Source organism: Paraphaeosphaeria sporulosa (assembly GCF_001642045.1).
Source record: "Paraphaeosphaeria sporulosa strain AP3s5-JAC2a unplaced genomic scaffold CC84scaffold_8, whole genome shotgun sequence".
In the NCBI taxonomy this organism is placed as follows: domain Eukaryota; kingdom Fungi; phylum Ascomycota; class Dothideomycetes; order Pleosporales; family Didymosphaeriaceae; genus Paraphaeosphaeria; species Paraphaeosphaeria sporulosa.
The window spans coordinates 162,273-180,071 of record NW_017253367.1 but is presented as its reverse complement, the minus strand read 5'-3'; the positions used below and the strand labels follow the sequence as shown (position 1 = coordinate 180,071).

At 58.4% G+C, this 17,799-nt stretch overlaps 7 protein-coding genes across 7 annotated transcripts; 4 read left to right on the top strand and 3 right to left on the bottom strand.

Annotated features, from left to right (window-relative positions):
• The first annotated feature begins 273 nt into the window (after positions 1-273).
• On the top strand, positions 274-3,457 carry CC84DRAFT_897649 (SAICAR synthase-like protein). Its single transcript, XM_018187830.1, has 3 exons — positions 274-1,475; positions 1,586-2,546; positions 2,596-3,457. Exons 1-3 carry the CDS (start codon positions 409-411, stop codon positions 3,316-3,318), a joined length of 2,751 nt encoding a protein of 916 aa, XP_018032922.1. The 5' UTR covers positions 274-408; the 3' UTR covers positions 3,319-3,457.
• A 1,306-nt stretch (positions 3,458-4,763) lies between these two features.
• On the top strand, positions 4,764-6,503 carry CC84DRAFT_1166395 (M6 metalloprotease). The gene has a single exon (XM_018178954.1). It carries the CDS (start codon positions 5,224-5,226, stop codon positions 6,475-6,477), a length of 1,254 nt encoding a protein of 417 aa, XP_018032921.1. The 5' UTR covers positions 4,764-5,223; the 3' UTR covers positions 6,478-6,503.
• Positions 6,504-7,718: 1,215 nt separating this feature from the next.
• On the bottom strand, positions 7,719-8,302 carry CC84DRAFT_1219532 (Prefoldin beta-like protein; the record flags this gene model as incomplete). Its single annotated transcript, XM_018183086.1, has 5 exons — positions 7,719-7,769; positions 7,827-7,887; positions 7,947-8,071; positions 8,123-8,193; positions 8,242-8,302. 5 exons carry the CDS (start codon positions 8,300-8,302, stop codon positions 7,719-7,721), a joined length of 369 nt encoding a protein of 122 aa, XP_018032920.1.
• Positions 8,303-8,425: 123 nt separating this feature from the next.
• On the top strand, positions 8,426-10,424 carry CC84DRAFT_1166391 (vacuolar protein sorting-associated protein-like protein VPS4). Its single transcript, XM_018178953.1, has 6 exons — positions 8,426-8,795; positions 8,846-8,872; positions 8,924-9,095; positions 9,148-9,477; positions 9,527-9,977; positions 10,037-10,424. Exons 1-6 carry the CDS (start codon positions 8,687-8,689, stop codon positions 10,259-10,261), a joined length of 1,314 nt encoding a protein of 437 aa, XP_018032919.1. The 5' UTR covers positions 8,426-8,686; the 3' UTR covers positions 10,262-10,424.
• A 48-nt stretch (positions 10,425-10,472) lies between these two features.
• CC84DRAFT_1166390 (importin subunit beta-3) lies at positions 10,473-14,612 on the bottom strand. Its single transcript, XM_018178952.1, has 6 exons — positions 14,170-14,612; positions 13,899-14,118; positions 13,590-13,765; positions 13,108-13,539; positions 10,995-13,060; positions 10,473-10,911 (listed from the first exon to the last, which is right to left on the bottom strand). Exons 1-6 carry the CDS (start codon positions 14,350-14,352, stop codon positions 10,704-10,706), a joined length of 3,285 nt encoding a protein of 1,094 aa, XP_018032918.1. The 5' UTR covers positions 14,353-14,612; the 3' UTR covers positions 10,473-10,703.
• Positions 14,613-15,039: 427 nt separating this feature from the next.
• Positions 15,040-16,260, top strand: CC84DRAFT_897545 (putative zinc alcohol dehydrogenase). Its single transcript, XM_018187829.1, has one exon. It carries the CDS (start codon positions 15,154-15,156, stop codon positions 16,195-16,197), a length of 1,044 nt encoding a protein of 347 aa, XP_018032917.1. The 5' UTR covers positions 15,040-15,153; the 3' UTR covers positions 16,198-16,260.
• A 30-nt stretch (positions 16,261-16,290) lies between these two features.
• On the bottom strand, positions 16,291-17,673 carry CC84DRAFT_1166389 (uncharacterized protein). The gene has a single exon (XM_018178951.1). It carries the CDS (start codon positions 17,367-17,369, stop codon positions 16,344-16,346), a length of 1,026 nt encoding a protein of 341 aa, XP_018032916.1. The 5' UTR covers positions 17,370-17,673; the 3' UTR covers positions 16,291-16,343.
• Positions 17,674-17,799: the final 126 nt, after the last annotated feature.

Below are 17,799 nucleotides of genomic sequence, written 5' to 3'. Positions count from 1 at the left end.
GGCAGCGCTGTGGTTGGCGTGTCGCGGAGGCCCTCTCGTCCCGTTTGCCGGCGCGGCTGGCAGCTGTCTGCTTGGCGAGCAGGCCATCCACGGACCCTTGCACGGCGAAGCTGCCCAGTGCCTTGCTTCTGTGCTGAGTCTCTCTCGCCCATCCTCACCACCACCCAGCGACGATTGCTCGCCGTCCCACGCTGCACGCCCGTTCTCGCGCCGCCTCCAGCGACGGCCGCCTGCTCCCCCGCCTGCGTGCTGCTGCATCCCCAGCACGCTGCGCCCGCCCACCCGCCAATTCGCACGCCGAGCAACGCCATAGCAACCGCCCGTCACGACACGGCCCCGATCCACGCCCCCCAACCCACCGGAGAGCTGGCTGCCCACCCGCAACCCGCACGCGTGGAGCGCCCGCTTATGATTGCGACCGTTGTCGCGCCCCGGACGATGCCCTCGTTGACGGCCGACCAGAGCGACTCCACCCACGGCCACACCATCCAGACCTACACGCTGCCCTCGCGCACCCTGTCCGACAAGTCGCTGTTCCACGCCGACTACAGCGACAAGGTGCACCATGGCCCGCCGCACACGCCCAATGGCAAGCCCACCAACGGCGCCGTGATGCAGTCGATACCCAACGGCCGACCCGTGCAGCCCGCCCACGGCGAGAAGCGGACACAGCAGCACGCCGACGGCAGCGCAGGCCGCCAGCGAGCGTCCAGTGTGGGCAAGCACACGCCCTCAAGCACCGAAGCGCAGCGGCTCAACTCCGGCGCGCTATCCGGCAGGGATGATGGCTACTTCGCGTCCGTCTACAGCAGCGAGCAGGACGACGGCTACAAGACCACCCACGTCACCCTCAACGCGACGAGCCCGCCCCCCGCCCCCAAGGACGCCCCCAAGACCAGCACCGAGTCGCAGCCGCACAATCCCCAGAGCAGCCTGCAGATCCCGGGCTCCACCTACCGCGTCTCCTCCCCGCCCGCCTTCAACCACACCACAAGCCCTGCCGAGGCGCCCTACCGCCTGCAGCACCGGCACACCCTCGAGGTGCCCAGCGTCTCCGCCGCCCGTGCCCAGGGCCTCCGCGGCGGCAACACCACCGATGACGTCGTGACTGCCAGCGGTCGATTCTCTCCGGTCAACACGCCAACCCGCCGCCGGGGGTCAATGTCTCTGGCACGCCGCGCCACTCGCTCCATCCACTCCGACATGCATCTCGACGAGGTGCCCCAGGACGAAGACGCTGCGCGCTGGGCCGAGCACATCAGGCAGAAGCGCGCCAGCAAGCGGAAGCGGAGGGATGACGACGACGACGACCGTGTTGTTGTCGGCACCAAGGTTGACCAGAACCACGTCAACTGGGTGACGGCCTACAACATGCTCACGGGCATCCGCTTCACCGTCTCGCGGACCAATGCGAAGATGGATCGCGACCTGACGGATGCCGACTTTGACGCCAAGCACAAGTTCTCTTTCGATATGTACGTGCCGGAAGACTTCTCATTAGCCAACCTACTATTCCTATTCGATCTTTCGTGTGATTCTCCTAATCAAGCGGCATGCAATGTCCACCGTGCTAACCAGCCGACAGTGCCGGAAACGAACTTACGCCATCCGCAAAGTACGACTTCAAGTTCAAGGACTACGCGCCCTGGGTCTTCCGCCATCTCCGTAGCATCTTCGGCCTCGACCCCGCCGACTACCTCGTGTCGCTGACGAGCAAATACATCCTTTCCGAACTAGGCTCTCCCGGCAAGAGCGGGAGCTTCTTCTATTTCTCTCGAGACTACAAATACATCATCAAAACCATACACCATGGCGAACACAAGTTCCTCAGAAAAATCCTCAAGGACTACTACAACCACGTCCAGGAAAACCCAAATACCCTGCTGTCCCAGTTTTACGGCCTGCATCGCGTTAAGATACCCTACGGACGCAAGATTCATTTCGTTGTCATGAACAATCTATTCCCCCCGCATCGAGACATCCACCGCACATTTGATTTGAAGGGGTCGACAATTGGACGAGATTTCAAGGAGGAGGGGTTGGAGGCGAACCCGCGTGCCACTCTAAAGGACCTCAACTGGTTGCGGCGGGACCAGCACCTAGAATTCGGACCGGAGAAGAAGAAGGCGTTTGTCGAGCAGATGCAGCGGGATGTCAAGCTCCTGCAGAAGTTGCATATCATGGACTACTCAATGCTTATTGGCATCCACGACCTGGAGAAAGGGAACGAGGAGAACCTGCGAGACAAGACATTGCAGGTGTTCCAGCCGGGCGGTGAGGCGGCGGAAGACGCACTGCCCAACACGCTCACGCGGACACCGTCGAAGCTGGAAAGCGCACGCAAGGCCAAGGAGCTGAGGCAGATGATCAAGACTCAAAAGCCTGTACCCATGGACCAGACTGCGACCAAGATGCCCGATGAGCTACAAGGGCAGCAAAAGAACAACTACTTCTACGTGGATGACGGTGGCTTCAGAGCTACGCACGAGGACGACACACCAGGCGAGGAGGTTTACTACCTCGGAATCATCGACTGCCTGACACATGTAAGTGAAGATGTGGTCCTCAAGCAGAGCCAGAGACTAATGAATATAGTACAACCTCATCAAACGCATAGAGCACAGGTGGAAGGGCTTGATGGCCGAGGAATCACAGATCTCTGCCATTCCGCCCGAAAGATACGGCGACCGATTCCTAAAATTCCTCAGCAGCGTTACCAAAACACGCGAAGCCGCCGATCGAGAAAAGGCCGAGGAGTCTGCCCACGTCGCCAACGACCCCGTCCTCGCAGGCATAAACGACACCCGCAGCGAACGCGAATCCACCGAGAAAGTCCTCCACAAAGCCCATACTCAGGCAGAGCACTCGAAGCGCCACGGCGCGTCCGAGGAGGACATCCCCAAGCGCGAAATGCGAATCGTCCGCAGCCCGTCCGCCGAACGCGGCGAGCTCGGCACCACTCTCCCGGTCGTCGAGGAAGCACAGGAGACCTCCTCCACCGGCGGCCGCTCTGCACGCAGCACAGACACCAATCTCGTCGCCCCTCCGCTCCGCCAGGAAGACCGCGGTCTGGAGAACAGCCCCCGAGAACGCGACCAGAGCCATGGCCGGCCGCCGCCCACACCACCTAAGGACTCGGGCACGGGCGCGAGTGAAGAGCGCCCGCCCACGCCACCGAAAGACGCGGGATATAGCCTCAACCAGCGGCATTCGGGGCCGCCCACGCCGCCCAAGGAGGAGAGGGGCCGCGAAAGGAAGAATCAGGATAAGGAGTTGCCGCATTTGCCGCCGATGGAGACGGTCGTGAGGGTCAACTAGGTGGCTTTCACGACGGGGCAAGGGGAGGAGGTTGAGACGTAGTGGTCTTGTCGCTGAGTTGGTCGCCGTTGTTGAGTTGCGTTTGCACATACCCCCCGCATGCATGCATTCTTCTGCACTTTTCGTCTTTTCTTTCATCCCTTTCCATCATATCTCGACTTCCATAGTCTCCTTTTTGCCACTCGACCTTTCTTTTGTCAAACGATAGCGCGCTGGGATACGAACCGAGCGATGTCTGTGCTTCGCTGCGTCGCCCTGTGTTGTGTAGTCTTGTTGTATGCGTGCGTGCGTGTGCATGATACCAATGGCTGAGCACTTTGGCTTTTTGATCTTCTTTGTCAGGGCTATGCGGTGCTGGGATGTTGGCGCACAGGGGCGCTGGGGGTGTACTTGTTCTTTCTATGTGACGAGCTTGCGTTCTGAGGGAATAAGCAGTGCGGTTGTGGGTAATTGGAAGAGGGGAGTGTTCGCTTCTTGTAGGATAGATTTAGCCTTTTGGTGCGGACCGGTAGCTATTTAGGGATATGGGGTCGTGAGCTAGATGTCAGTAGATAGACGAATCAATTATGATCAAAGCAAATCAATTTGAATAGCCCTGGCTCCCGTTTCCTAGATCACACTGAGATGCTCGCTGAGATGCACAGTGTGAGGAATCGGATACACATCGCCATTCATCCAGACATTAAGATGTAAAACCGTCAAGTCTTCATATCTGCCGGACGGCTGAGGCGTTCTTGAAGCGTGCTGGATAAAGGTTCAAGTGGGAATTCTTTCTACGTGGAGTGGTATCGTAGCATACCATAGGTACCAGATCCTCCACTTGCTTTCCTCATCCAATCCATACTCGGGGCTTGGCCCAACTCTTCCCGTCCCTCACACCACACCTTGCAATCACAGTTCACTTATTTACTGTCGGCGTTTCGTTTGGACAACATCGCATGTCAAGTCATGCGACGCCCTTGGCCCAGGTTCACCGCTTGCATCTACTAGAACCCCTACGATAGAGAACAACGCATACGCCGGCGTTTCCGCTTGAGCGGTGGATGGTGCAGAGCCAGGGCCAGCCGGGAAGGACTACGATGGAACAAGCGGCTGAGGCTGGGCTGGGGCCGAGCGCATGGATGACATGGTAAGTGAAGGGAAAGGGCGGAAGCGGAACCCGACCTTTGGCATATGTTTGTTTGGTCTTCTGGAGAAAGGGCCGGGAGCGTGGAGACGCGCCGTCGCTCTCGCGAGAGATGAGATGGTATAGATATGCTATGTACCGGGTAGAGCCTCTCTCCCCCACCATTCAGCTTTTCTCGACAGAGGCTTGTCGCGGCCCTGAGACGGCGGTCTGAGAGTGCTGCGATTATGGCGCTGCTGAAAAGCTTTGTATATAGCTGAGAAATGGCAAGTGGGCGTTCAGCTTGGTGCGCTTGGCAGCTGGTCTGACATAAACCAGACCGCATGTACATATGGCGACGTTCAGCCTCATGCGCTGCAGAGCACGACCACTGGCGCGCACGACTCGACGCGACTGAGCGCAACTCGCGGTGGGAAAGGCACTGCGGCACTTGGCGTAGGCTTTTACGATTTCTCGGATGCTAATTTGGGAAATGCTAGGGTTCAGACCATCCTGTGAAGTGACATGCCTACACCTACCTAGGTAGTGACATGCACCTAGTGACATGTACCTAGTGACATACACCTAGTTTGCACCGCCACGTACAGCCAGGTCCGCTAGCCATCTGCACCCGGTAATTGCAAAAGACGAGGTAAAGTAATAGACAGTGGCATGACTTGTGCTCTGCCCTCGTGTATATAAGGGTGATGGTAGCTTTGGGCTCGTAGTACCGGTATCCTTCACGACTCCATCAGCCACGCTCGTCGCCTCAATTCGAGCATTTACTCCAACGTCCCACCATGCGCTCCCTTTCGTACTCTTCCGTGATGGGCTGCGCCATGCTCCACGGCGCCTTCACCTACGCAGCGACACCTGATACGAGTAGTTCCTGCGAAGCCGTTACAGTCACTGAAACTGTGACTGCCACTGGCGATCCAGTACCAACGACATCTCCTCCGACTCCCTCGCCAGCGCCATGCCGCCCGTCCTGGGACTCCACCGCAAAGGCCCCTTCCACCGGCCGTCTCCGCGCTGGTCTCATCTTCGTCGACTTCAGCGACACACCCGCCTCCGCCTCCGGCCAGACGCCCTCCGAGCTCTTCGAGCCGCTGCGCGAGCAACCCGCAGACTTGTACCGCGACATGTCGTTTGGCAACCTCGAATTCGAAATCGTGCCCCTCCTCGACACCTTCTACCGGATGCCCAACATCTCCGCGGCGTACGGCTTCGCCGACGACGAGGGCCTTACTGCCGAGGAGCATGGCCGGTACATCGCTGATGCCCTCGCCATCGTCGGCGACGCATTCGACTTCGCAAGCGTCGATGTCCTCTTCATTGCGCCGCCCAAGGACACCGACGAAATCAACCGTTCGGCGCAGTACAACTCGCCCGTCACCGCCCCCGGCGGCCGCGAGTTCGCCGCGGGCACCGTCATTACGTTCGGCACCGATTTGTACCCCGAGGGCGCATGGAAGACGATCAACCACGAGACGGGCCATGCGATGGGCTTGCCGGACTTGTATCCCTACGGCGCCGGTGGCAATGGCCTCTGGGTCGGCGGGTTCGACATGATGGGCATTGTGTGGGGCCAGTCGCCCGACTTATTCGCATGGCACAAGTGGCACCTGAACTGGATTGAAGAGAGCCAGGTAGACTGCGTCACCGAGGCCGGGACGAGCATTCACCAACTGGCTCCGATTGAAGTGGAGGGCGGCGTCAAGGCGGTCGCTATCCCCGTGAATGCGACGGGCTATGTCATGGCTGAGGTGCGCTCGACGCAGGGTATTGATCATGCGGCGTGCGAAGCGGCAACGGGCGTGCTTCTGTACACAGCGGATGCGGCGGTGGGAAGTGGCGATGGTCCGGTTAGAGTCATCGACGCGAATCCTGGGAGCGAGGGTTGCGACAGTGAGGCGAACGGTGCGGTTTTGAACGATGCGCCGCTACGTGGAGTTGGTGCGACGTTTGATACGGAGATGGGCGTGAAGGTGACGATTCTTAGCCAGAGTGGGGATGATTATATCATTCAGGTTGAGAGAGAAGTCTTGCCATAGTTAGAATCTAGCTCTTACAAGCGCTGCGATTATTATGTCCGCTCTGCAAGGTTTCATAGTCCACTCAAGCGATGTATACGTACTACCGACGTGTTCTGCTACGAGACAGTGCCGGCGTCTGCGCACACATGACGCTGCACTGCGCCATGCAAAGGCGAGCGATCATCCAAGGCCACTGATCGAGCGAAGCTGGAGAAATTTCCGGGGAGAGCTACCATTGTGATTCTAGACTTGATTAGTATGATATTGTACATACGCAGCAAAGGAATACCCGAAAATATTAAAAGCAGGGGCTCAACATCAAACCCGTTGCGTCGTCCTTGACGGACTCAATCCCAAGGACCGCAGATCTACCGTTGAAAGCTCCCGGAAGAGCTTGGACGGGATGTCAGGTGTAATACCGGATTGGGAAGGAATAGAGGTGGGCACACTTTCGAGTGTACGGCGTACATCACCGACACGAGTATTGGAGAGTGGACGAGCGAGGCTGGAAGAGACAGCGCAGGTGCGGTCAAGTGTGGTGGCTGCGGATGGATAAGACGGTGGTAGAGACCTGATCGAACGGACGCACGCGTTGTAGAGATGCGGTTTGCCATCCAACGCATGTACTAACACAGCACACCTCACCACGTAGCGTTCGGCCTCTTATACCCCTGTCATGACCCCTTTCACCTGGTTTCTGCAGCATCATCTCACTCCCATCCTACCCCGTCCACCCACAATGTCCTACAATATCCTGAAATCCCGCTTCGGAGCCTTCGAGACGGTGCTTTCAGAGCCATTACCAACAGTCACAATCCACCACCTAGCCGCCGCCTCGGACGAAACCACGGTGCCCTTGGTCAGAACCAGGCTGATCAACTACATCGTCAGTGCTGACGAGCTGCACCGCGCGCTCCACGAGTTTCGAACGGGCGCGGAGGGACAGATTGGGCTGCATGCGGCGCTTGAGGAGACGAGGCTGGAAGCGGAGGGTTGTGAGGCGTTGGGTAGGTTTGTGATGGCGGTAAAGACCCAATTGGAAGCTATGCAGGCGATGGAGCGGATGAGGAGAAACGAGGAGTTGATTAGGGGCGCGGTGGGGGAGTTGTTGGAGAGGCAGGTGCCTCAGGCAGCCTTGGAGTAACAAGAGTCATGTAGGACGTAACGTTGGAGAGTGTGGGATAGCGATTGGTCAAGAGGGTATCATTCGTATCTGTGCGTTCGCTCGAGGTCGTGATTCTATGCTGTGCCATGGCGTGCTACGCGGCCGCCTCCTGCGCCTGCTGTGCCGCGGACTGTATCTGGATGATCTGGCGGGTTGTCAGCAGCACTTCACCATGTCTCGTGCGTGGAGCATGCTGCCTTACATCCATCTTGACCTTCTCGCTCTTGTCCTGGACATCTTTGATCTGCTTCTCTATCCGCGCGCTGTCGTGATCCGTCAGCAATCCGGGCTCACGCAATGTGGCTCGATATCATCTACGCACATCTCCTTGTTGATAAAGTCGAGGCGCGCGCTGACGGACATGACGGCCTCGGTCTTGTCCTGCTTCAGCAGCACGGGGCCGATCTGCTTGTAGATGTTCGCATCGTCGGCAAGGAGGTCGAATTCCTGGGCCATAGTCAGCGCCACCCCCCCTGCGTGTAGCATCCTTGTGCGGACCTTCTTGACGGTGGTGTTTTCCTGCTGCTGCGACTCAAGCTTCTGGCGCGCCTCCACCGCGCCGGAAAGCTCTGGGGAACATTAGCCACGATGCTTGGCAGACAGGGCGTGTTACTGACCGCCCTGCAGGGCCTGGTAGGCGTCGGACAGGGCCTGCAGCTTCTTCTGCACGTCGCTCATGGCTGGCTATGGGAGGTGCAAGTGCAGTCGCGCGGGGTGGAAAAGTGCCGCCTGCTTCGAGACTTAGCGCGGATGCGGGGTGGTCTTGATCTTGGACCTTGCCCTAGCAACAACGGTACCGACCGTCCACACGTCCTCCAGGCCTGTGACTGCACGTCGCACCCCAAACCACCTCGTCGAGCGCCCGTGGACACAGACGGTGCCGAGCCATCTCGCCGCCGCCAGGAGCTTCGCTGAGCTGCCACCCGCTGTCGGCTCGACCCCGACTGTTTGTTGTCTGCCCCGCCGCCTGTTCACGCACACACACCGCCTCAACCCACGAGTGCGCCCGGGTCTCCACGCAAAGAATTGAGCCTTGAGAGCTGCCGAGGATCTGCACGCACGATGAGCAACGCCGACTTCCTGGGCCGCGCCATCGACACGGTGAAGAAGGCCATCGAGACGGACACAGCAGGCGAATATGAGAAGGCATACCAGCTGTACTACAGCGCCCGTGAGTTGGAGGCAGAGGCGTTCGCCGGACAAAATACTGACATGGGCCAGTCGAGCTGTTCATGCTCGCCCTAAAATGTACGTCTACGATACATGAACCGCCCGACACGCGATACTGACGAAGCAAAGGGGAGAAGAACCAGAAGTCAAAGGAGATGATACGGGGCAAGGTCGCCGAGTACATGGAGCGCGCCGAGAAGCTCAAGACACACCTGAACCAGAGCGACGACGCGAATCGCAAGAAGCCCGCCGCCATGGGCTCAAACGGCAAGGCAGCAGGAGGCAGCGGCAAGGGCGGCGGGTACGTCGTCGGCTCTCACATCCCCTGCGGCTATGGACTGACGACATGATAGCGACGATGAGGAAGAACAGGACGCCGACAGCAAGAAGCTCCGCGGCGCGCTCGCGGGCGCCATCCTCACCGAAACCCCCAACATTCGCTGGGAAGACGTTGCGGGCCTCGAGCAGGCGAAGGAGTCCCTCAAAGAGGCCGTCATATTACCCATCAAGTTCCCACATCTCTTCACCGGCAAGCGGCAACCCTGGAAAGGCATATTACTCTACGGCCCGCCCGGCACGGGTAAGAGTTACCTCGCGAAAGCCGTCGCGACCGAGGCGAACAGCACCTTCTTCAGCGTGTCAAGTTCGGATCTCGTCAGCAAGTGGATGGGAGAATCAGAACGGTACAATCTCATCTGTGCAGTCCCCAGCGCAAACTAACGTACAAGTCAGGTTGGTCAAACAGCTCTTCAACATGGCTCGCGAGAACAAGCCCTCCATCATCTTCATCGACGAAATCGACGCACTCTGCGGCCCCCGCGGCGAAGGCGAGTCCGAAGCCTCGCGACGCATCAAGACCGAGCTCCTCGTCCAAATGGACGGCGTGGGCAAGGACTCGCGCGGCGTCCTCATCCTCGGCGCGACAAACATCCCCTGGCAGCTCGACGCCGCCATCCGCCGCCGCTTCCAGCGCCGCGTGCACATCTCCCTGCCCGACCTCCCGGCCCGCATGAAGATGTTTGAGCTAGCCGTGGGGAGCACCCCGTGCGAGCTGACGCAAGCGGACCTTAGGAAGCTGGCGGAGCTGAGCGAGGGGTACTCTGGCAGCGATATTAGCATTGCGGTGCAGGATGCGCTGATGCAGCCCGTTCGCCTCATTCAGACAGCCACACACTACAAACCCGTATGCCACCCTCCCTTGCTCCCCAAAACCCATTATAGAAACTAACGCCCCGCAATCAGGCTTCCATAGTCGACGGCCTGCAGCAATGGACGCCCTGCTCCCCCGGCGACCCAGATGCAAAGGAAATGTCCTGGACCGACCTCGACGGCGCGCAGCTCGCCGAGCCCCCGCTGCGCTGCAAGGATTTCATCAAGGCCATCAAGGCGAGCAGGCCGACGGTTAGCAAGGAGGACCTCACGCGGAATGCGGAGTGGACCAAGGAGTTTGGTAGCGAGGGGGCGTGAGCTGTCCATGGACGTGGAGGGTTTCGAGGCGTTTCTTGTGCATAAGCGATTTTGCTTTCTTTCTTGGAAACGAACCGAGTATGGAGGAAGGGACTACCCGGCGTTGAGTTGATTCCACACGGTGTTTTGAGCAGATTTAAACGCATACAATACATACTGGACACATACTTCTGCATCCAACGGTTGATCCCATGTCACACACGCACGTCAGGATACATGATTACACGTGCCATTCCGGTCAGTCTATCTATCCATGTGCATTCGGGCCAGGGGGAAAATACCAAGGGGGGAATCTGTGATGAAGCGACCAACCAACCCAACATAAAGAAAAGAGAAACATATCAAGCCGATGAACACCCCCACCTCCATCTCTCACTTCGCCCATCCCCTCGATTCCACTCGCTCCCACCCTCTAAAGCACACTCTGAGGTGCCACGAGCACCTAGCCAAAGTACACCTGCACCGTGCGCTGCTGCTCCGGGCTCAGGCTGCCTGCGACCTGCGCGAGCGAGAAGCCTGTCGCCTGAACCAGCGCCTTGACCGCTGCCACGACCGCGGCGCCGACCTTGCCCTGCAGGGTCTCCGCTTCGAGGGCTTGCACGACGGCGATGAAGGGTTTGCCCGGGTTGGATGTGACGGCGGGGTTCTGTCTGTGCGGCGCGTTAGTCTTTGTATTTGATGGAAAAGTGGTCGTGGGCAAGGGAGAGGATGAGAAGAGGAAAAGGACACGTACTGTTCAATAAGCTGCGCAAGGAATGCGTAGGCATGCGGCGCGGCCTCCTCGTCGTTGGTGACGGGCAGCGTATCGACCCACGCGGCCGCGACATCCTGCCAGTTCGGCACCTTGCCGGGGTTGTAGTGTAACACCTTTGCGATGGAGGCGCACGCGTTCTCCGTCGCGAACACGTCGTCGTCGGCACGCGCGTTCGGGCGCTGCGTGATCTGGAAGAGCGTCGGCAGGCTGGCGGCCGCGAACTCGGACCACGCCTCGCCGCCGCGGTGGGCAGCGACGCCGACGCCGTACGCGGCGGCCTGGCGGTTCGCGGGGACGTCGTCCTGCATGCCTGCGACGAGCGGCTGCATGATCTGCTCGTGGTAGTTCCAAGATTGCGGGCCGCAGAACTCAAGGACATCGTCGAATATGCAGATGGCCCATTGCCGTTGGGTCGGGTCTGGGTTGGCTGCGGAGATCTTGTAGAACTCCATGAGTTGCTCCCAGTGGGGTAGGAAGGCGGTGCCCAGGTTCTTGAAGATGGTGTGGAATGCCTTGTTCATGTCGGAAAGAAGCGTCTGGTCGTCCTCGATGGCGAACAGCGTGTCCTCGCTCACTTCTTCACCATCCTCGGTCTCGGCCTGCTCGCTGAGACGCTCCTTGACACGCTCCTGGTAGTCCTCCAACACGCTGCGTGCCGACGTGATAAAAGTGTCCATGTGCGCGGCGGTCAACGAGTTCTTGCCAATGCATTCCAAGCACTCGTAGAAGCACTGGTACATCTCCGCGAGCGTGTCGATGGCCGGTTCAGTGCTGAGGACCTCAAGCACGCGCTCCACTGTTCGCTCCCACAGCTGGCGAAGCTGTGTCGACTCGGGGCCGTGCGCCTTCTTGTAGGCAGTGAGCAGAGCTGGCACGCACTTTGCACATGCCACTCGTACGGGGTCGTGGAAGAAGAAGGCCAGTCCAGGGAGAGCGATCTTCTCCATGATGTCGTTGACGTATGGCTCAAAAGCCTCCTCCAGAACCTGCGCATAGATGACAATAAGCTCGGTGGCCATGTGCTTGTCGTCCAACGTGCTGGTCTTGATACCAAGGATCTTGCCCTTGACAGGCACGAGCTCCCAGCCTTCCTCCTCTTGAACCTGTGCGACCTGGTCCTCGTCATCCAAAAGCTGAATGTCGGCCTTCGCAGCGGCGAGCTCGGTCAGGGGTGGGATAACGCCAGCCAGGAAGGGAACAAACTCCTTTCCAAGTACACGGCACATGCGGCCCCAGCAATGGAGCAGGTACGAAGCTTGCGGGTCGTCCGGCTCGGAAACGCTGTTCTGGATGCGACCAAGAAGTTGGACCAACGATAAGGCATCGTTGCCCATGCGCTCTTTTCCAACAGCGAGTGCAATGAGCGTGGCACACTCCATGGCCTTGGCACGGAGCAATCGGTACTCCTTAGACTGTTCCTCGTTGAGCACGTTAAAGAGAAGTGGCATCAAGGTATCGTAGTATTTGGAGAACGCGGCCTCGGCGGAATCGGCAACGGTGGCAATTGTGGAAAGGGCTTGCTCCTGGACAAATCGCTTGGGGCTCTGGAGCAACATGAGCAGGTGGCTCAGCAACTGATCCAGGTAGGGCTCCAGGATCTCCTTCTCGGCCTCCTCGCAGAAGTTGACGAGAGCAGCTGCGGCGTGTGCCTGGACACGGGGCTCTGAAGATTCGAGCACGGGAATGATGTTGGGCAAAACTACTTGGTGGTACTTCTCCTGCATGGTGCCGGCAAAATCGGTGCTCATCTGACCAACAGCATTGCATCCAGCCCATCGCACTCGCGGATGCGGGTCTCTAAGCGCGGGTAGGACAAGATCGAGGACCTTGTCAAGCTCTCCAATCATTAGCTCACGGCAACCCTCTGAGATGGCAGAGATAGCCATGAGGGCGGCATGCCGATCGCGCCACGCAGACGAAGTCATCATCCGGGGCAGCCAGTTGAAGGTAGGAGGTAGAATGGCCGAGCCGCCGAGCTTGTTTGCAAGACGGTCCATACATTGCTCACCGGCAACGTGGTTTGAGTCGCTTTCGTCCTGGTCGAGCTTTGCAGTGTTAGCTTTGCTACGAATCATGCTACAAATCGACTTACGTCCTCGGACTCGTTCCACTCTGTAGCGTCGTCGTCGTCAATGCCAACATCGGTCATGAGTGACAGACATTGCGTAACCATGTCGTTGGTAAAGTTCGGGTCTTTGCGGCACATCTGGGGTGAGCAATCGGCAAAAGTTGCCATGAGCTCGAGCGCGTTCTGGCGGGGCGTGTCATCGAGCTCCTTGTCTTGGATAACGGATACGCTGAACTGAACGAGGCTGTTGAAGAGCGGCTTGAACATCTTGGGCGCGACCTCGGCCAGGTCGATCAACGAGACCAGCGCTTTGGTGAGCATTTCACCGTCCCCAGACTCTTTGATGGGTGGCAGAATGTTCAGAATCTCGGGAATGAGAGTGTAGTACTTGGACTGGGCGTTCTTCTTGATGGAGCGGAAAAACGATGCGAATGCCTCCATGGCGGAAATCCGAACCTGGCGGTCTGTGAGCATGCTGTGAGCCAACGGAACCCACGAAGACGTACCGAAGTGTCGCTGTCGCCGAAGCCGCCCTTGAAGGCGGTTATGACGACTTCCTCGTGCTGCTTTTCTATTATGCCGGGCGTAGTAGAGAATATCCTGAAGGCAGTCTCGCGCTGGCCGGCGTCGCTCGATTGGCTGGCCTGGAACAACGCGCCTAGCAACTCGTCCCATGCGACACCTGCACCCGTCAGTATTTGCTCGTCCTGCCGCCGCTGTACCAGAGCTTGGGCACCGCCTTCGCATTGCGGGAAGCCAAGTAAGATCGAGTGTCCAAGTGCTGGTCCTCGACTGCATATCAGGCTAGATCGTACCTTCGTCTGTGTGTTGTCGCGCGAGCTCGGCAACGGCGTCTCCAATTTTGCTCCGCACCGAAGTGTCCTGCTCCTTCCCTAGGCATTGCAGCATACGTGCACGTATGGCCTCGCGCTCGGGCTGGTTGAGGGTCAGGAAGACGTCGGCCGTCTGGCCGTTGGCCGTCTTCCGCGGCTTGGAGGACTGTCGCCTGAAGATGACAGCAGCGAATGTGCGCGTCTGCGGGCTCGGTTAGCTCGAGTCGTGGTGGAAAGAGCAGCTGGTGCATACTGTCGAGTCTGGGGCAAAGTCGATCTGCTCAGAGAGGCCCATCAAGAGCACGTCGGGCCGCTGGCTGAGCCATTCGTCGTTCAACTGCTGCTCGGCGGCTGTGCGCTCCACATTGTCCGACGACTGCAGGCCGCGCAGCAGGTTGGTGAGGGCAGCGTGCACGTTCTCCGGGAGCGTCGCCATGCTGTAGACGAGTGCAAAAGGTGTGTCGTGGGGCTGCTCGTCGCGGGTGCAGGTCCAGCGGTAAGGGACGGGCAAGTCGTGGCGGGGCAGTCGGCGCGTGTGGCCCGTAGCAGAGCGGGTGCGGGCGACGAAACGGAAGAAAAAGGTAGATTAGGTATGCTAGAGCTCCAGGAAGCTGTCCGGAGCGCGTTCTTGGGTCTGTGGGAGCGCAGCGTGGAAAATTGAACAGTCGATTGTTTTGGGCCGACGACTGGTGGGGGAAGTTAGCGTCGCGACAGAAAATATGTGGGCTTGACAGGGGCCACCGCTACCGCACAGCCTCCCCTGGACAACGGCGAGGGCGTCACAGGGCGAGACAACTGGATTCTCCCTGGAATACCTCAAATGATGGTATCCCTCGAGGTCTGTGATGACGCGTTTGCACGCCTGGATCCACTTTGTCTCGCGCCCATCACACAGATGCAGCTATACGTTCAACGTAGACCGCCGCGCCCCACCTGTCTCTTTGATATCACGTGCACCATCTCGCTATACCACTAACATACACAGCAGTGCCATTGACCGTCCAGTCTAGTTCCACCTACGTTCGCGTTCTGCTACCTTCCCAAAACCGCCAGAGCCGGACGAATTTGTCGTCCGCCTCCGAATCACGGCTCATACGATACCCATGGGACTAACGATCTTTCATCGAAAATTATTTCAACCGTACCTTCATAATTTCGAAGGGTGCAAACTCGTCTGAACCAGCTTCGGGTCAACAACTCACGGCCAACAATTTCAAGGCTGAGGAGCTTGGGATTAATGGCAACCATGCGCGCCTGGCAGTTCACCACCCTCAACACGCCCTTCGAATCCAACCTCACTCTCAACACCGTCCCCAAGCTCGTCGCCCCCTCGCAAAGCACCTCGGAAAAGAAACCCAGCATCCTCATCCGCATCCACGCCGCCTCGCTCAACCCCGCAGACCACAAAGTCCCTCTCACCCCCCTCATCGGCCACTTCCTCACCCCCAAACCCGCCACCCCCGGCCTCGATTACGCCGGCATTGTCGAAGCCGTGCCCGACGGCTGTCCCACTACCCTCAAGCCCGGCGACAAAGTCCTCGGCCGCCACGAGTGGCCGTACCAGCATGGCGCGCTGGCCGAGTACATCCTAGGCCAGCCGAACGGCGTGGTGAAGCTGCCAGACGGGCTGTCCTTCGTGCAGGGCGCGGCGATCGGGACGGCGGCCGTGTCGGCGCTGCAGCCGCTGGAACTTGCCAAGATCAAAGAGGGGGACAGCGTGTTCATCAACGGTGGGAGCGGCGGCGTAGGCTCCTTCACGGTGCAGATTGCAAAGCTGCTGGGGGCGGGGCATGTCACCGTCACGTGTGGGCCTGCGAACGTGGAGCGCATGAAGGCTTTGGGGGCTGACGAGGTCATCAACTACCGCGAGGTGGATGTTGTGGATGTGCTCAAGGCCGGCGCGAAGGACAGCGGGAGGTTTTATGACGCTGTGATCGAGAATGTGGGTGCTGTCGACTCGCTATATGAGGAGTGCCATCATTTTTTGAACTCTTGGGGTTGCTTTGTGCAGGTTGCGGGGACGAACGTTTTGTTTACTGCGAAGCGTCTGATACTACCTGGGTTCCTGGGCGGAGGGAAGAGGAAGTATAGGACCTATCTGGCGTCCAATGTGCCCGAGGAGTTGCAGAGGATTGCAGCGTGGGTCGACGAAGGGAAACTCAAGGTGGAGATTGACGAGGAATTTGCGTTTGAGGATGCGAAGGAGGCTTTTGCAAAGCTGCGGGGTGGGAGGGCACGGGGGAAGATTGTGGTGAGGGTGCCTAGGGAGGGGAGGGCCTGAGTGGACTTGCTGGATCATTTACATCCGTGGGTGATTACAACCGTAGGTGAAACGCAGGGGCTAATGTAAACATGTCCGTAGGACTATACAAAAGTCCAATCATTCGAGTACGGTCACGCTCTCGCGAAAACTACGCCTGGCTTACTCTATGCATACCCCTTCAGGAACTTGCCCAGATCCCCAGCAAAAATCTCATGCGTCCGACTCGTCAAATGCCCCGAATTGTACCAAAAATACGTCTCAAGCGGCGCGCACCCGTACTTCCCCGGGTCAGTCAGAATGTCCGGCTGATCGTACGCCTTGCAGTACCCCGTCACGTTCTGAAACCCATACGCCTCATATCCATCCAGCACCCGATTCAGCACGGCATTAACATCGAACTGCAGCACCGTCGCATCCTTCTGCGCTTGCTGGAACCCATCCGCATGCGTCTTAAGTATGGAATTGAACTCCGCGACCATCGACGCATTCACAGACGGCGAAGGCCCACGGTCCAGCGGTGGGAGATTCATAAAGAGGAAGTGGCGGTAGCCTAAGTCATACACCTGCCTGACAAGCTCGAATTGGCGCTTCTGAACGCGCTCATACAGCGGCGCAAACGTCGCATTGCGGCCTCGCAGCTTCGAAAGGTCGTTGATGTCGTTGATGCCGATCCAGAACGCAATCAAAACGTCCCCCTTCTTTTTCACCGTGTGCGTAGACGTCAAGGCGGGATCACCGTACTCCACAAACTGCTTTACTTGCTTCTCCAGCGCGAGCGTGTGATTATGATGCAGTGGCGTGAAACTCGCATCTTCAATCGTATTTGCGCCCGCATAGGCGAAATCCCAGAGCTGCTTGTCCTTGCAGCTGCGTGGATTGGTGAGGCCGGGCTTAACACCGCAGGATGTCAGGAACTCGACCCAGTTTGGCCCACCTTCTGCGGTGCCGGTGAGATTCTGTACGATGCGGTCGGCGAGGAGGTCAGACGGGTGGAAGGAGGAGGAGAGTGCATCGCCGATGAAGGAGTAGTTTGCGTGGCCGGCGGTGCCTTGGATGAAGGTGTAGGAGTCACCGAAGGCGATCAACTGTTTAGTTTGAGACCAATTGAAGGAGGGTTTATGGCTGTTGTGTGTTGGCGTTGCAGAAGCAGAGGCACCAAGCGCCGCTGCGATGACTGGCGATGGTTTCATGGTCACAGCGGGTGTGCCAAAATGTCTCAGAATAGTCTTTCATACCCATCGTAGAGATGGGCTTGGCTTTTGTTACGGACGGGAGATGCGTAAATGATGCTAGTTTGCGGAGAAATTGTGCCCGGTGGCCAGGTTCGGGGTATTCGAGGCCTAACAAGCGCTGTCGCGAGACGGGATGTTGGAAATCGATGCGGGGTACGACCCGATTGACGTGCTTATTACACAGCTCCAGGCTGAAGTTTGCCCTACCATAAGGTTGTCACAATACATGATAAACAAGTAATAATTGGCTGTCTGCTCGCAGTATGTTGATTGAGCATGGTAAAGTCGGCAGGTATGAACACCTAGCTAGTGCAAAAGCAGTCTAGACTGCTTCCGACACATCAGGCAACCACCCATGCTCCCAAGACAACAATAACAACAACAACAA

Bases quoted from the DNA above. Each gene is read 5' to 3' on its own strand.
- CC84DRAFT_1166395 (XM_018178954.1), top strand. From the start codon at position 5,224: ATGCGCTCCCTTTCGTACTCTTCCGTGATGGGCTGCGCCATGCTCCAC.
- CC84DRAFT_897649 (XM_018187830.1), top strand. From the start codon at position 409: ATGATTGCGACCGTTGTCGCGCCCCGGACGATGCCCTCGTTGACGGCC. The intron at 1,476-1,585 runs GTACGTGCCGGA...ACCAGCCGACAG, and splicing joins CACAAGTTCTCTTTCGATAT to TGCCGGAAACGAACTTACGC. The intron at 2,547-2,595 runs GTAAGTGAAGAT...TAATGAATATAG, and splicing joins TCATCGACTGCCTGACACAT to TACAACCTCATCAAACGCAT.
- CC84DRAFT_1166391 (XM_018178953.1), top strand. From the start codon at position 8,687: ATGAGCAACGCCGACTTCCTGGGCCGCGCCATCGACACGGTGAAGAAG. The intron at 8,796-8,845 runs GTGAGTTGGAGG...GACATGGGCCAG, and splicing joins CCAGCTGTACTACAGCGCCC to TCGAGCTGTTCATGCTCGCC. The intron at 8,873-8,923 runs GTACGTCTACGA...GACGAAGCAAAG, and splicing joins GTTCATGCTCGCCCTAAAAT to GGGAGAAGAACCAGAAGTCA.
- CC84DRAFT_897545 (XM_018187829.1), top strand. From the start codon at position 15,154: ATGGCAACCATGCGCGCCTGGCAGTTCACCACCCTCAACACGCCCTTC.
- CC84DRAFT_1166390 (XM_018178952.1), bottom strand. From the start codon at position 14,352: ATGGCGACGCTCCCGGAGAACGTGCACGCTGCCCTCACCAACCTGCTG. The intron at 13,540-13,589 runs GTACGTCTTCGT...ACAGACCGCCAG, and splicing joins TCGGCGACAGCGACACTTCG to GTTCGGATTTCCGCCATGGA. The intron at 13,061-13,107 runs GTAAGTCGATTT...AACACTGCAAAG, and splicing joins AGTGGAACGAGTCCGAGGAC to CTCGACCAGGACGAAAGCGA.
- CC84DRAFT_1166389 (XM_018178951.1), bottom strand. From the start codon at position 17,369: ATGAAACCATCGCCAGTCATCGCAGCGGCGCTTGGTGCCTCTGCTTCT.